General features: G+C 43.7%; 1 protein-coding gene across 1 annotated transcript in view; it reads left to right on the top strand.

The window, feature by feature from the left end:
- LOC124547780 (G-protein coupled receptor Mth2-like) overlaps positions 1-16532 on the top strand; it is a 139582-nt gene that overhangs the window by 72448 nt on the left and 50602 nt on the right. The window contains exons 2-3 of the mRNA XM_047125129.1: positions 1581-1795; positions 9665-9850. Of these exons, the coding sequence (XP_046981085.1) occupies positions 1581-1795; positions 9665-9850 (401 nt within the window). The remainder of the gene's footprint in view (positions 1-1580; positions 1796-9664; positions 9851-16532) is intronic.

The raw sequence follows: 16532 nt of genomic DNA, 5'->3' as shown, positions 1-16532 counted from the left end.
TGCAATTTCTTACAGATCTGAAGATGGCAGCAAAATCAGTCGAAACCCGTTGTCTTAAATGAGCAAGTATTCCATGCTATCTAGGCTGTTGAATGTTTAAGGACACTACTGGCCATTAAAATTGCTGCACCACGACGATGACGTGCTACAGACGCAAAATTTAGCCGACAGGAAGCGGATCCTGTGATTTGCAAATGATTAGCTTTTCAGAGCCTTCACACAAGGTTGGCGCCGGTGGCGACACCTACAACGTGCTGACATGAGGAAAGTTTCCAACCGATTTCTCATACACAAACATCAGTTGACCGGCGTTGCCTGGTGAAACGTTGTTGTGATGCCTCGTGTAAGGAGGAGAAATGCGTACCATCACGTTTCCCACTTTGCTAAAGGTCGGATTGTAGCCTATCGCGATTGCGGTTTATCGTATCGCGACATTGCTGCTCTCGTTGGTCGAGATCCAATGACTGTTAGCCGAATATGGAATCGGTGGATTCAGGAGGGTAATACGGAACGCCGTGCTGGATTCCAACGGCCTCGTATCACTAGCAGTCGAGATGACAGGCATCTTATCCGCATGGCTGTAACGGATCGTGCAGCCACGTCTCGATCCCTGAGTCAACAGATGGGGACGTTTGCAAGACAACAACCATCTGCACGAACAGTTCGACGACGTTTGCAGCATCATGGACTATCAGCTCGAAGACCGTGGCTCCGGCTACCCTTGACGCTGCATCACACACAGGAGCGCCTGCGATAGTGTACTCAACGATGAACCTGGGTGCACGAATGGCAAAACGTCATTTTTTCGGATGAATCCCGGTTCTGTTTACAGCATCATGATGGTCGCATCCGTGTTTGGCGACATGCCGGTGAACGCACATTGGAAGCTTGTATTCGTCATCGCCATACTGGCTTGTCACCCGGCGTGATGGTATGGGATACCATTGGTTTCACGTCTCGGACACCTCTTGTTCGCTTGACGTCACTTGTAACAGTGGACGTTACATTTAAAGTGTGTTACGACCTGTGGCTCTACCCTCCATTCGAACCCTGCGAAACCCTACATTTCAGCAGGATAATGCACGACTACATGTTGCAGGTCTTGTACGGGCCTTTCTGGATACAGAAAATGTTCGACTGCTGCCCTGGCCAGCACATTCTACAGATCTCTCACCAATTGAAAACGTCTCGTCAATGGTGGCCGAGCAACTAGCTCGTCACAATACGCGAGCCACTACTCTTGATGAACTGTGGTATCGTGTTGAAGGTGCATGGGCAGCTGTGCCTGTATACGCCATTCAAGCTGTTTGACTTAATGCCCAGGCGTATCAAGGCAGTTATTACGGCCAGAGGTGGTTGTTCATGGTACTGATTTCTCAGGACCTATGCACCCCAATTGCGTGAAAATGTAATCACATGTCAGTTCTAGTTATAATATATTTGTCCAATGAATTCCCGTTTACCATCTGCATTTCTTCTTCGTGTAACAATTTTAATGAACGGTAGTGTACTTATAGCTACTGGCTCGCTTCTTAGTCGATCTGCTCAGCGACTGAGTGACGTGACGCTGGCGGTTGCAGGTTCGCGCTGGACGTGGACGAGGACTACCGGCTGTTCGCGAACGGCACCCTGCAGCTGTGGGACGGCGAGCGCCTGGGCCCGGACGACTTCTGCGTGGACACTTACTGGTCCCCGGAGCGCGGGCTCGCCGTGGCGCTGCCGCTCATCTGCTTCAGCCCCGAGGACGACGTGAGCGCGGGCGAGCACACCGTCCGCTACGTGCTGTACCCTATCGGTAAGAGCGCAGGTCGGTCTCAGGTACAGTGGCGCGGGCTGGCGGCCGCTTCCTAGGGCTGCGTCTCTCCTGCTGCTGACTAGTGCCGGCGCCCTAGTGGCTAGACTAGACTAGCTGGTCGGTGAGTAGAGGCGAGACTTCGCCGTCTCTCTGGGGGATTTCGCTGTCTCACTTCTTTCCGAACACTTTCACTTCTGTTCCAACGTCTTCCTTTCCTTTGTCAAAGATCTTAACCACTTCAAAAATTTACATTAGTTTTAAACACCTTACTTTTCAATTTTTCATATTTTCAGCTGCTTGTAACTGTACTTTTTCTCCTTCACTGCTAATATTTACTATGTCATAAAACTGAACTCACAATACACTTACAAACGTTACCTAAATACTTACTATCATCAATAAAAAATGTCTAACTTTCTCAGAATATCCTGTTAAATTCATAATCTTAAACCAGTTCGACAACTTGGTGATACGGCCTCATTCAGTCTCCGTGCAACATATGGTCCCTGCAAGTTCTACTATTTCTTCGGATCTTGAGCTTCCCGTTGCCAGTTCAGTCCAGCTGTCTTCTTTAAGCCTGTGTCCAATCTGGCTGGTAGTCTTCTCCTTGGTCTTTTTTGGTAAACTGGTCTCCAGTCAAGTAGTTTTTTTGATCACCTATCTCTTCTCAGAGTGCCATGCCATACCATACCATACCGTGCTATGCCAGCCGACTGCCACTTCAAGGTATTCACTCTTCCTAATAATGAAATTCACTGACCTTCGTTGTCTGCCTGATATCGACTACTTTCTTTTTGTCCTTTCTTTCTTTCTTTCTTTCTTTCTTTCTTTCTTTCTTTCTTTGCGCAGCCCAACACCGATCTTTCCATCCTCTTTGGGCTACTACCTTCGACCATACATACTAGTAGACTGGCCTTGCTGTGCAGAAGCTATAGGGCTGGTGTGGCTCCAACATAAACAACGTGACTGTTGGCAAAACGTGGCGGGATTTCAAATCAGCGGCCTGCCATCCTATGTTTGTATCGTATTTTACCCGCATTTCTCAATTGACTGCCAAACGCTTCCAACAAAAAATTACTTCTTTATTTGCGAAAAATTATGCCAGAACTGCATTTGACCTGGATTTGTTGACAATACCATTTATAAAATCTATCAAATACGTCGAACGCCCCTCTGGTGGGCAGCGGAACGAAATTACTATAAACTATCAATTAAAGTAAAATGTTGTTAAAATTCTTTTAAACAGTAAGAGTGGGCTCGTGTCAAAACTTTAAACATTGGATTCGCCGCGGTTTGAGCTCTAGTCACTTATAAAAGAAAATGGGATATGGGAATTATGTCAACTATAGGTGCCAAAATTGTAGACTTCAGGAGCAGGTCCATTTTAGAGTATCAATTTTAGGTGCGCTTCAAAGGTTCAGTTCCTACTATTTTTACAAAAGTTTAAACTATCAATTTAAAAAAAATATATTTTAGATGAAAGGTGAGACTTTGAAGCTTCAGAAAATAATTTTGGAGCCTACATTTATTTAATAGTATTAGAAGGTAGAAAAAATTCTCTTCGTGTGTCGACTATAGGTGCCCTTACCTTATTGTAATCTCACTTGTATATACAAAAAGGCGCATATGTCCAGATGGCCTAAAGTTTTTCCGTTTCAGGGCCTGTATCCAAAGCTACCTTCGGTTTTCATCCTTAGGGAGCCTATGAGTAGGATCGAGAAACAGTTATATTTACTTCTGTAACCGAATTATCACAGATACTTTCCAAAATGTAATATGAGTCTGAGTTTACAGGCATCACTTTCAACACTTTAATTTACGTCATACTCTATTTCAAGTGTAAAAAACATATGAAAGTCACTTCAGCAGATTTCAATAAACGCATCTGCACTATAATAGAAACACTTATTTGTGAAATGTAATGCCATTTCCCCCGACAAAACGCTGAGTACAGGCATAAGCGCAACACGAAACAACCATGTTTTGCCAACATTCACGTGACTTTATCCCAGAGATGTTGGAGTCTCGAAAATGACGTCAGGGGCAGTCTATTATATTTATGGTCGAAGGCTACTACTAGTTTCCTGAGGGTCAACTCATTAAATGTCAATGTCCATAGCCATAAGCTATTACTAGCAGTATACATTGGTCAAAAACTGTTTCCTTCCGTTCGACCGACATCTTGGCCCTCAAACCTGAGGAGTGTCTATAAACTTGCGAGCCTAACCTAAAACGTCAAAATACAATCAATATAATTGTTATTTATTTCCCCTAAAGTGCCCAACCATAGTTCGAAAATCACAGGTATCAGGTGGTTATAATTAAAGTGCAGCTACTCCTAGAATTCCGGTGTTAGCAAATAAACTTCGTAGATACTCTAATGCGTTAATGCGAAACATATTTACACGGGAAAAAGTTAGTTCTAATTTTGGCCACCAGGTACAAACCGGGCGCTGTGAATGCAAGAAAGACATGTAATTCAAATGGCTCTAAGCACTATGGGACTGAGGTCATCAGTCCCCTAGACTTAGAACTACTTAAACCTATGTAAAGGTTTTTTTTAAATTACCGCTACCAGTGACAAACTTTGTCAACTATTGTACTACTAATTTATTTAGCGACATGCTTAGACGGAATACCTCATCTTCAGGCTAAATGGCATTACAAAAATAACTTTACAATACGGTCACACTGATGTTACATAGTCTTTCCGTAAATCCTGCGGTCATCTTTGTTCTTCTGGCGTGGCAGTCTCGTTGTGATGAGTTGAGGATTAAGAACAGGACGTAGGCACAAAAGGTCAAAGTGAGAAAGGCGTAATGTTGGTTTTATTATTAACTGCCACTCAGTGTCTGTCCAATATGAGCACCGAAGACATCGACAAGATGCTGTACAGCGCCAGGTTTGCACATGGTGGCAAAAATTGGAACTATTTTTTCCGGTGTAAATCGTCTCCACATTAAAGCTTTACCATATCTACGAAGGTTCCCTGCCAAACGGCCAACACTGGACCTCCGTGAGAAGCTGCACTTTAATTACATCTGGTGTCTTCAAAAGCCAAAATTTTGAAACAGAGTGCAGGGGCTCCGTGTTGCAACCTCTTAATACCACACTCCTATAATATATGATACAAAACGGCCGCCGGTATGATGAAAATATAAATCATCTAATTCTATACATATTTTATCTTTGAAATATTCAAAGTTTAAGTAAGTAAATATTGAAACGTGAACACTGTGTAAAACAGCTCTTACCTCCAGTATTTAAAGAAGTTCCAATCTCAGCTTATACTAACATATTTTAGTAATTGATTAGTTGTAACAGAAAATAGTAATTTGTCAGGGATAACAGAAGTTATTTAATAGTAATCAATAAATTTATGTTATGAATAACTGTTTAACCCACAGTATTTAACACTAATCTCTTAAATTGTGATTTCATTTCATTTGTAAGTACTGTAAACATGTCTACATTCTACATTGAAACATGTTCTAAATCAATATTTGTCTCTGGTATAATTGGTATATCTTCTACTGCAATAATAGTATATAAATGTTTAATAGACTAAAGATTTTGTCAAGTAGATTCACAAATTGAAGTAAATGATAAATAAGTAAAATAATATGAAGCTGATTTAGATTTGTTGCAGTAGCAGATAGAAAACAAAGCTGTTGATTGGCATCTGTCTTCTAAAAGAACAGAAGGTTGAAGATAAACAAAGACAGTGTAAGAACTATTGTTAACGAACGTTTGCACATGTTGAGGATACCCAACAATGCGCGGCCACGATGTAGGTAATAGTGATTATTTCGAATCCCAGTAAACGTATTTAGTTTGTAACTCTTTTTACTCTTATTTACTGAGACCATTCGCCGAAATTGTACGTTGTTACACGGTAATTAACACCGAAGGCATTAAGAAAAAACAGTCAATACGAATTTCAAACTGTCCCACTTAGTTAAAACACTGATCCCAGTACTATACACAACGATATTTTAGAAGAGTTCCTATAGGTTTGGTCTTGGAGAATGTCTGGCTAACGTATGTGTGGAGCAGGTTATTCGTGGTATGGGGGTTCCTCTCGTGTTAGAGGGTGCTCCCCTTGTTGTGCTTGAGAATTCACTAAATGTAGGAGGAAATTATTACACCATTGTGCACTGCCTAAAGCAAAGTAGCAGTTCGGAGATGATGATTTGCATGTATCGCCATGGCAGTACACTGTCATAAAGTATCATCTGTGAAGGAATGGTTTGTGGAGGATCCTGAAATAAACTGGCATACCCAGAGTCCCGACATGAACCGAGTTGAAAACCTTTGGGTTGCGTTACAACATAAACATTTCTCCAAATCCCAGCGTTGAGTATCACTGCTTTCACTGGTTTCGACACTTGAAGTATGGGCTGCTGTTCCTCCAGACATACCTCGTTGAAAATGTCCCTTGCAGGTTTCTCGTCATAAAAAAGCGAATGGTGGAAATCCTGATATTAGTGTCTAACAATAGGTGTCAGGACACTCCTGACCACGTAATACAATGCGTCCATAAATTATCTTTATAACTTACGATTTTATACTTTCGAAATTATACTAGATACTAACGAATGGTTTTTAACATGTGTTAACTCAGTTTTGTTTCCTCATATACGCATCAGTGTATGCACCTACAGTGGTATGGACAATGTCTACTCGGAATTCCATTTTTCTCCACGTACTATTCTAGATCTCCACGGTGACATGTTCAAATAAATTGAGAATGTGTACGTTTCCGAAGCCCTGTCTCTAACCTTAGTTCTGTACACAAGATTCTTTGCAAACCACCACAGGAAGAGGTCTAGTGCTGTGAGGTCAGGGGATTGTGGCGGCCATCGAACTGGACTGTCTCGTCCAATCCATCTGTTCGGGAACATTTCATCTAGATACTGACGGACATTTAGGGACCTGTGGGGGTAGTGCCCCATCTTACTGCAATATGATTAGAGATAAGAGTTCCAATTGTGGCACAGCAAACTCTTGGAAGATGTCCAGGTAAACATCACCGTCGACGGTAGTCTCGATGAAAAATAATGGATCAATGACACAATTGCGCATCAGTGCGCACCAGATATTGACCTTGGGACTCTTTCCATTTCACGTGTGAAATGAGAATGCTGCGAACACCATATAAGAACTTCATGACTATTGTTTGCCGGACTCATGAAACGTTGCCTCATCGGTGAAACAAATCTTTTCCGAAAAGTTATTGTTTGCGTCAATCTTGCCTAGCATATACACTGCCAACAGTTCGCGCTGAGGTATGTCAAAGAGCTTTAATGCCTTAAGCAGATGATCGTTGTAGGGATGTAGCCGTAGCGTCTTACGCAGGGAACTGTGCACTGTTGACGGTCTCATTTCTAACTCTCTCGGCGCGCTGCGCACAGATTTTGTCGGACTCGTTGCAAACGCTTGCCACCCCTTATCCACGTTGGCGTCCGAAACAGATGGGCGACCCGCACCGTCTTTATGGAGAACACTACCTGTTTCCATAAATGACGTATGCCAAGCCCGAATAGCTGTGTGGACCGAAGTTTTCTCCTGTGGCCTCCGCCGGCTGGTGTGGCCGTGCGGTTCTAGGCTCTTCAGCCTGGAACCTCGTGACCGCTACGGTCGCAGGTTCGAATCCTGCCTCGGGCATGGATGTGTGTGATGTCCTTAGGTTAGTTAGGTTTAAGTAGTTCTAAGTTCTACGGGACTAATGACCTCAGATGTTAAGTCCCATAGTGCTCAGAGCCATTTGAACCATCCTGTGGCCTCCGTATTTTATCAGATTTTCAACTTAAAATTTGCGTCAAAATTACGTGACCTGGATCGTAAGAAAAACATTTCTCATCAAATGTTGAAAACTAATTGTTAATATATATTATAATTTCAAAGTTATTCACTGTAAAGAAGATTTTTTGAAATACTCTATATAGGAGAGTGGGGTAAGGAAGGCCATACTTGCTTCCTAACTACTAGCAAGAGGTAAAGCAGTCGAAGCTCAGAGCTCTTTTCTAAACTCTTTGTGCAGTTGTCCGTTAATGACCGTAGTTGTTGGTATCTCAGAAGGCTAAATCTACATGGATACTCTGCAAATCACATTTAAGTGCCTCGCAGAAGGTTCATCGGACCACCTTCAAAAAAATGGCTCTGAGCACTATGGGACTTAACATCTGAGGTCATCAGTCCCCTAGAACTTAGAACTACCTAAAACTAACTAACCTAAGGACATAACACACATCCATGCCCGAGGCAGGATTCGAACCTGCGACCGTAGCAGTCGCCCGGTTCCGGACTGAAGCGCCTAGACCGCTCGGCCACTTCGGCCAGCAGGACCACCTTCACAATAATACTCTATTCCAATCTCTTACAGCGCGGAGAAAAAACGAATACCTATATCTTTCAGTGCGAGCTCTGATTTCGCTTATTTTGTTACGGCGATCGTTTCTCCCTTTGTAGGTCGGCGTCAACAAAATATTTTCGCATTCTGTGGAGAAAGTTGGTGACAGAAACTTCGTGAGAAGATTCCGCCGCGAAGAAAAACGCCTTTGTTTCAATGATGTCCACCCCAAATCCTGTATAATGTCAGTGACACTCTCCCCACTATTTCGCGATAATACGAAACGTGCTGACCTCCTTTGAACTTTCTCGATGTACTCCGTCAATCCTATCTGGTGAGGATCCCACACCGCGCAGTTGTATTCTGAAAGAGGACGGACAAACGTAGTGAGGTAGTCTCTCTAGTAGATCTGTTACATTTTCTAAATGTCCTGCCAATAAATCGCCGTCTTTGGTTAGCCTTCCCCATAACATTTACTGTGTGTTCCTTTCAACTTAAGTTGTTCGTAACTGTAATTCCTAGGTATTTAGTTGAATATGCGGCCTTTAGAGTTGACTTACTTATCGTGTAACCGAAGTTTAATGGATTCCTTTTAGCACTCATGTGGATGACGTCAGACTTTCCGTTATTTCTGGTGAATTGCCAATTTTCGCACTATACAGATATCTTTTCTAAATAGTTTCGCAATTTGTTTTGATCTTCTGATGAGTTTTCTAGTCGATAAACGACAGCGCATCTGCAAACAACCTATTACGACTTCTCACATTGTCTTCTAAATCGTTTATATAGGTGAGGAACAGCGGAGGGCCTATAACACTACCTTGAGGAACACCAGAAATCACTTCAGTCTTACTCGATGAGTTTCCGTCAGTTACTCTGAACTGTGACCCCGCTGACAGGAAATCGCGAACCCAGTCGCATAATTGAAGCTATATTCCATAAGCACGCAATTTCACTACAAGCCGCCTGTGTGGTACAGTGTCGAAAGCCTTGTGGAAGTCTAGAAATAAGGAATCAATTTGAAATCCCTTGTCAATAGCACTCAACACTTCGTGTGAGTAAAAAGCTAGTTGCGTTTAACATGTACGATGTTTTCTAAATCCGTGTGGAGTGTGTGTGTCAATAGACAGTTTGGTTCGCGGTAGCTCATAATGTTCTAGCGCAGTATATGTTCCAAAATCCTGGTGCATATTGAAGTTGATATGAGCTTTTAATATAGAGGATCACTCCTAGTACCTTTCTTGAATATCGGTGTGACGTGTGCAACTTTCATGTATTTGGGTACGCATCTTCCGTCAAGCGAACGGTTGTATATGATTAAGTATGGAGCTATTTCATCAACACTCTGAAAGGAACCTAAATGGTATATAGTTTGGACCGGAAGACTTGCTTTTGTCGAGTGATTTAAGTTGCTTCACTACTTCGAGGATATCTACTTCTACGTGACGTTTTTGGCAGCTGTTCTTGATTCGAATTCTGACTCGGCTCCTGAAGGAACGTGGTCCCTTGTGCCGCAGGCCTGCTGGTGTCGGTGCCGTTCCTGGTGGCGACGGCGTGGGTGTACCTGTGGTTCCCGGAGCTGCGCGACCTGCACGGCAAGTCGCTGGCCAGCCACGCGCTCTGCCTGGCCGTCGCCTACGTGGCACTGTCCATCACGCAGCTGGCCGGAGACCGCATCGTCAGCGGCGCCTGCATCGCTTTCGGTGAGTCCTCTGCTCGCCTCAGCGCGTTTGTGCCGAGACCAGGCAGCTTCTTCAAACAGCCGTTAACAACCAGGCTGATCTCTGGCCGCCAGAGATCAGAAATGAGCACCGTAGAGTCGCTTTAAATTTGCCAGACGGTCCCGTGAGTTCATCTCTCAACTCACCACCTCCATAGTCTCGGAGGGACTCGACTCGCCAGTCTCTGTCGCTGCCCACTGAACGGAAAAGTCGTTACTTGCGTCTGTTGTCGGGTACAAGTGATATACAGGGTGAAAAGTATTTAAACCGACAAACTCTGGAAGGTTGTACGGGACATAAAAACAAATATTTTTCCATAATGTCATTTTTTCCTATGAGGATTATTTGAACCGGTGGAGGCCGTATTACGCTCTTCAGTTGTAGGCAACTCCTGTCCACCGGTGTAGTAGTGCATGGTCTCTGTTTACCAATGGAGCGATACACCTGGAGTGAGTACACTGACATGTTCGGTGCGTACTACAGTGTGTTAACTGTAAGACGGCCATGTTGAGGGGAGTGCAGGGAGAGGAGGAAGCAAGCATTGGCCGGCGAGGGGAGACGAGCCGTTGGAGGGGGGGGGGGGGGGGGAGGGGGAGACAAGGCACACCTACCAGTTGCAGTGCTGGCACTACAAATTGCGCGTCATGCTTACACGAAAGCAGACGAAAGGCTTGGAAGTAAAACTCACTTCAAATGTTGTTCGTAAGCGAAACTGAAATCGTCATGTACATTAAAATCTATATATATATAAAATAATAAAAAATAATAAAAAAAAAGTTCTATCCTGCAACTGTTTTTGGCTGCCATCCTTTATTGTGAAGAATTTTAACAGTTGCTGCTGCAGCCATGTTTAAAATCTTGAAATGTATATAAAAATCAATGTATATATGTTTGTCTACTATGCACTCACAAACCATTTGGAAATGTACTGTAATATGAATGTTTCGAAATAATACAGTAACCAGTGGTGTTTCCATACAAAGCAATACGGTTGCAAGGAAAAATTAAATATAAGGTAATTCGGACGAAATAGGGGGCTCCTTCAAAGTGATCGCGAACAAAATATTTGAAATGGAAACTCACCTTTTCTTGCCAGGCGTTTGTGGTGATACGCCAGGATGATTATTGGAAAACTGTTTGAATCTTCCAATGCTACGCATGCTTTGTCCTGTGTATGTAGCATCTCTCACTGAAGATTTGTAAATGGGATGAAGCAATTTTTTTCTGCTCCCTTTCCCTTTCGCAGCATTCAATCACACGCAATATAATTTTGCGAGCATGGCTACGTAATACTGGTTTCCTTCTAACCGTAGGCCTACCGGTAGGGGTTGTTGGCGACTCCCGAGATGGGCCAGCAACTGCCTCTTCACTCATTTTGATAATGTTTAGCACAACTGCACAATAAAAACACACAGAACAGTACAGCGCAAAACAATAACGAAGCAGACGACAATGGCTACCTTGTATAACACAGTCAGCTACGTAATGTTGGCAGCAGTCGAAACTGCGTGCCTTCCGAAGCCTCCCGACGTTTACCGACTTCCACCGATTCAGGACTAGGGAGAGGTCTGCCATCTAAAAGTTTACACACTGTACGTAGCGCACCACAACGGTCGAGCTGCACAGCGGGTTTAATCGCCATATCCCGCATCATGCGACCTTTGCTGCTGTGTACCAACGTCTGCGAGATACCGAGTCATTTAACAGATTACTTGGACACGGACGCTGTCGCACGGTAAGAACGTTGCAATTTGAGGAAGCTGTCTTGCAGCATGTGGAGCGGGATCCTTCAATCAGCACTCGTGCAACTGCACGTAACATGGGGACGAATCAGACGAATGTAAAAACAGTCCTTCGAGAGCAGTTGTTACGTCCACTTCACTTACAGCGTGTCCACAACCTGGAACCAGTTGATTATCCATCCAGAGCACAGTTTTCGCAGTGGTACCTGAAACACTGTGAAATCCATCATACATTTCCATCCTCTGTGTTGTTTACCGATGAAGCAACGTTCGGGCGTGATGGAGTCTTCAACATCCACAATTCGCATGTTTGGAGTGAGGATAACCCACATGCCACAGTTACTAGCGCTCATCAAGTGCGGCTCTTCGTTAATGTGTGGTTCGGTGTTGTTGGGGACTGTTTAATTGGGCCGTATCTGCTACCTAGGCCATTAAATGGCAGGCACTATTACAATTTTCTCGCCAGAGCATTGCCAGAATTGCTGGAAAACGTCCCGCTCCCTACAAGACAACGCATGTGGTTCCAACATGACGGGGCGCCGGCACATTTCAGTCGTCGTGTGCGTAGATTCCTGGACCGACAGTTCCCAGAAACGTGGATTGGCAGAGGTGGTCCTGTACCATGGCCTGCTCGATCCCCAGATACGTCCCCTCTGGACTTTTTTGTTGGTTTAATTAATTTGTCGCCAGAGAACTCTTCCTCTACCGGTTTAAATACTCCTCGTAGGAAAAAATGACATTAGGGGAAAATATTTGTTTTGATGTCCCCTACAGCCTCCCAGAGTTTGTCGGTTTAAACACTTTTCACCCTGTATATCAACGGGAACAGAAGATCTATATAGTATAGGAGTTTGCGATTGTAAAAGAAGACTCGCAGCATTGCCGCTACGCATACAACGGTTGAATATGACGATTATACATGAGATGGATAACAAGTATTGGCAACAAAGCTATAATTCATACCAGACGTCACTCACAGACGTTCACTGTATAACTTGCCCTCAGCGTAATAGTCATCCTATATCTCGATCACCTCCCTCCACCGTCAGCGCATCCGTCTCTGTCGATGTCTTGGAAGGACTGCCCTGTAGCACAGTTGTCTTCTCTTGTGTTGTAACTGGTGCCACGAAGAGGTGCCTCCATTTTGGCGAACAGGTCCTTATCGCACGGACTCATATCGGATGAATACGGTGGATGTTCCAGTATCTCTCATCCCCGCGTACGCAGGAATTCCTGCACGTGTTTCGCCGTGTGGCATCGTGCATTGTCATGAAGGATGATGCGATGTAGTGCGAAAGGGAAACACTGTTGTGCGCTCTGACCACATGCCACTTCAAACTTTATCCACGCAAGTTGTGTATCTTAAACATACTGGTAGTGCGCTTGAACTGGTTTGCGCACTTTGACACTACACACAGCAGCTGACTCAAATACAGCCGTCGCAGACAGCAAGAGTGTTGTGTGACGTACATCCTTCATATTACGGCGGTGTTCCCACTGCTTTTTATCCAAGCCTTGTATATACATACGATTTATTAGAAGCCCCTGCCGCTTTCCTGTATGTATGTGAAGGCCAATCTCAGGAACTGCTGTACGGATTTTGATAGAGTTTTCACTAATAGACTCCTGCACGAGGAAGATTCCGTCAAACAGCATTCCTTGGCATTTTAACTTTATGGAGAGTCGCAGATACTGCAAAGTGTCTTCATAGCGCTGCGCATTCCACAGCCGAAAAACTCGACGAATAGAGGACCCTGCAGTCGAAGGAGTTCATCATGATCTTACCGGAACTTCTGCGAACAACTCTCGATTTCTTTGGTGGGGGAAATGTGATAAGTTTTAACCGTTGGCTTTGCCCTTTGCCCTCTGCCCTTGGGCTGTCGGGGTGCTGTCGGACGGAATCGTCCTGCTGCACGATAACCCACTCCCCCATGCTGCAACTCAGACGAAAGCTACACTTCAGCGATTTGGCGTCCTGAAGAAAAACAGGCACGGACGTCGGTTTCAGTCGGACGAGGAGGTGCAAGAGTGGAAGCGGTTGTGGATCTGCCAATGGCCGACCGTTTTCTGCGGAACAGGAATTTATCGTCATGTCTCTCAGTGGGATAAACGTCTTAATGCGTATGGCGATTGCTTTTCAATGAATCCAATCCATGGTCCCGCCGCGGCCATCATAAAAGCGAAGAGCGGTCAGTCACACGTTACATTAGCGTCCACTAATAGGTGCCTGAATAATTAAGACCAGGTAATGTATCTACGAATTGGGCCGAATTGAAGACCGAAAACAGTTTATTCATTATTTACTTTTCACGACGCCAGTACAAAATGTCTCCCCAATAATCTGGAACATAAATACATAAACTGAACAATGTCCATCACGGACACTTCACTTCATATGTGATGACCTCATATTGTGTGAAAACTTCCATTTAATAAAATGAGGAAACTTAGTAGACTAATTTCTCTTTCCAAGCACCAGTCCCGACTTGGGTCTGCTGGTTAATCGGATGTGGCATGTAATGTTAAGGAGTGGCCAGATGCCCTTTCTGTCACTACCCCATACCCCCTGGGAAGGAATTAGTGTACCCCAACTGTCTGCATCTAGTGTATTCCATGGAATCGTGCGAATATGTTCAGATGTCCGCGAGCTGTGTAACTGAGACGGAACGTGCGGACCAGTCTGGTATTCACTTAGTGGGATGTGGAAAACCGCCTAAAACCACATCCAGGCTGGCCGGAATACCGGCGCTCGTCGTTAATCCCCCAGGATTCGGTCTGGGGCTGGCGCGCCTACCCGAGTCCAGGAAGCAGCGCGTGAACGCTCTCAGCTACCCTGGTAGATCACACTTAGTAGCCTAATACTGCGAATAAATAGTAAAAAGCAGGGTACCAACTAATATCATTAACATAGATCCTAGAAGTAGCAGGAGGGTGTCAGAAAGGCAAACTTTAGTGTCAACAAAGTGAGGTGGCGCAATGATAAGGCATTAGACCGTTAGTTGAGAGGACGTCGGTTCAGTCCTGCTGCAGCCATCCCAATTTAAATTTTTCCTTAGGTGTGAAAGACATTGCAGATTTTCTTCTCATCATTCCCCAATCCGAGCGAGTGTTGACTTCATTCCTCACAGGATGTGAAACCGTAATCTTTAGTTTCTTTTGTCTTCCTTTCCTTTTGCGGTGTCAATGGCAAATGATTTACGTAGTATCCACAAAATATTTTATAGGGGCAGTTGGAAATAAGTCCAGCCCATAATCTCTAACGGAAACTGATCAGATTTTCCGTTTTTTCCCACTCTTGTATTCCAAGTAGGCTACGCTCTCATGGTTATTAGGCTCTAACGAAGACATACTTAGCACGTTAGCTAGCTGGACAGTGATGGTGATCTTAACTGAGTAAACTGAAAGGTTATTATTGAACCAGTTAAGGATATAACACATAAAAATGTAAATTAAAAGTATACCTGAGGCGAAATTTCGTCATAATTAAATAACGAACTCGAAACCGCGGTATTAGTTTTCTTTGAAGGGCTTCGATCTATAGATCGCTATTAAATCGATAAAGTTGCTTTTAATCCCTTAATGCTCTGGACTTAAATTTATCGTGAAGAAATTACTGCTCACAGTAGTACGAACTATAGTCGCTCGGTCTAAACACTTAAAAGACGTTGGTGCTTATGAAACACACTTTATGACTTTTTTCAGAAGGTCACGTCTAAGTTTATTTGCCATTGTTCTCTCGGCGTATGTCATATCTATACTGCTCCCGCTCTTATGCAAGGGGAAAAGAGTACTGTATAAATTCTACCCTGTTACTTTGAAGTCTCTTATAAATTTCCTTTCTTACTCATACTGTCATCTTCTTAAACTGTTGTTTTCCATTAAATCTGAATGATGGGCATCATTCAGACGTGTGCTACCTTTCTGCCAGATTTTTACACCATTCCTTGGTTAAAAGCAGCACTGGACAGAGGACATACTTCATACATTATTTGCGGTCGTTTCTGTTAGACGTTAGCACTCTCTCTTCTGCCCAAACCAGAATAACAGTCGAATGGTCTAACAAAAAAAGAAAATAATTTGCCAAGGTGAGAAGTGGGCGTCTCAGGGAAGCTCATTTAAGGTCATGTTGGACAAGTTAACTACCTGTGCCGTTATCTCTGACCCAGCTTACTACCATGGTTAATCCGCGTCTGTAGCTACGCCTACATTTGGGACCAACGACTCCCAAACACATCTGTGTTCCAATAATATGATTATCTCTCGTTATTTGGATACAGAAAGGTAATCATATCATAGGGAGCTCAGAGGTAAACGTAGATGTCTCAAAGAAGTAGGCTAAGATTTAAAACAGCAAAGCGACGGAACAAATTTTTTACCAGAATAAGGATATGGAAGCCAAAGATCTTAAACTGTCAATTACCACAGAGTTAAGAAGCCCTGTGATGATTTTATTTTAGTTAAACCTTAGTGGAAGGAGAGGGCTTGGAGGACAAACCTGTTCCTGCACTGAATGAAGAAATTTAAAATAAATCTTGATTGCAGCACATGTTTTGAACGACACTGGATTCTATTAGGTCTAGTAGGAATTTCTATTATATTCAAGAAGCATATGGAAAATTCATAGCATCTTTCAAGCAATGAGTCAGCTGAGCCTCATGGTAAGTGGCTTGTGCTTACGCTTACATGATTACTCTGCAATTCACATTTAAGTGCTTGGCAGAAGGTTCATCGAACCACAATCATACTATCTCTCTACCATTCCACTCCCGAACAGTGCGCGGGAAAAACAAGCACCTAAACCTTTCTGTTCGAGCTCTAATTTCTCTTATTTTATTTTGATGATCATTCCTACCTATGTAGGTTGGGCTCAACAAAATATTTTCGCATTCGGAAGAGGAAGTTGGTGACTGAAATTTCGTAAA

This window comes from Schistocerca americana, chromosome 1, assembly GCF_021461395.2.
Source record: "Schistocerca americana isolate TAMUIC-IGC-003095 chromosome 1, iqSchAmer2.1, whole genome shotgun sequence".
Lineage (NCBI taxonomy): Eukaryota > Metazoa > Arthropoda > Insecta > Orthoptera > Acrididae > Schistocerca > Schistocerca americana.
Note: the sequence above shows the minus strand (reverse complement) of the source record. Positions and strands in the feature narration are given on the sequence as shown.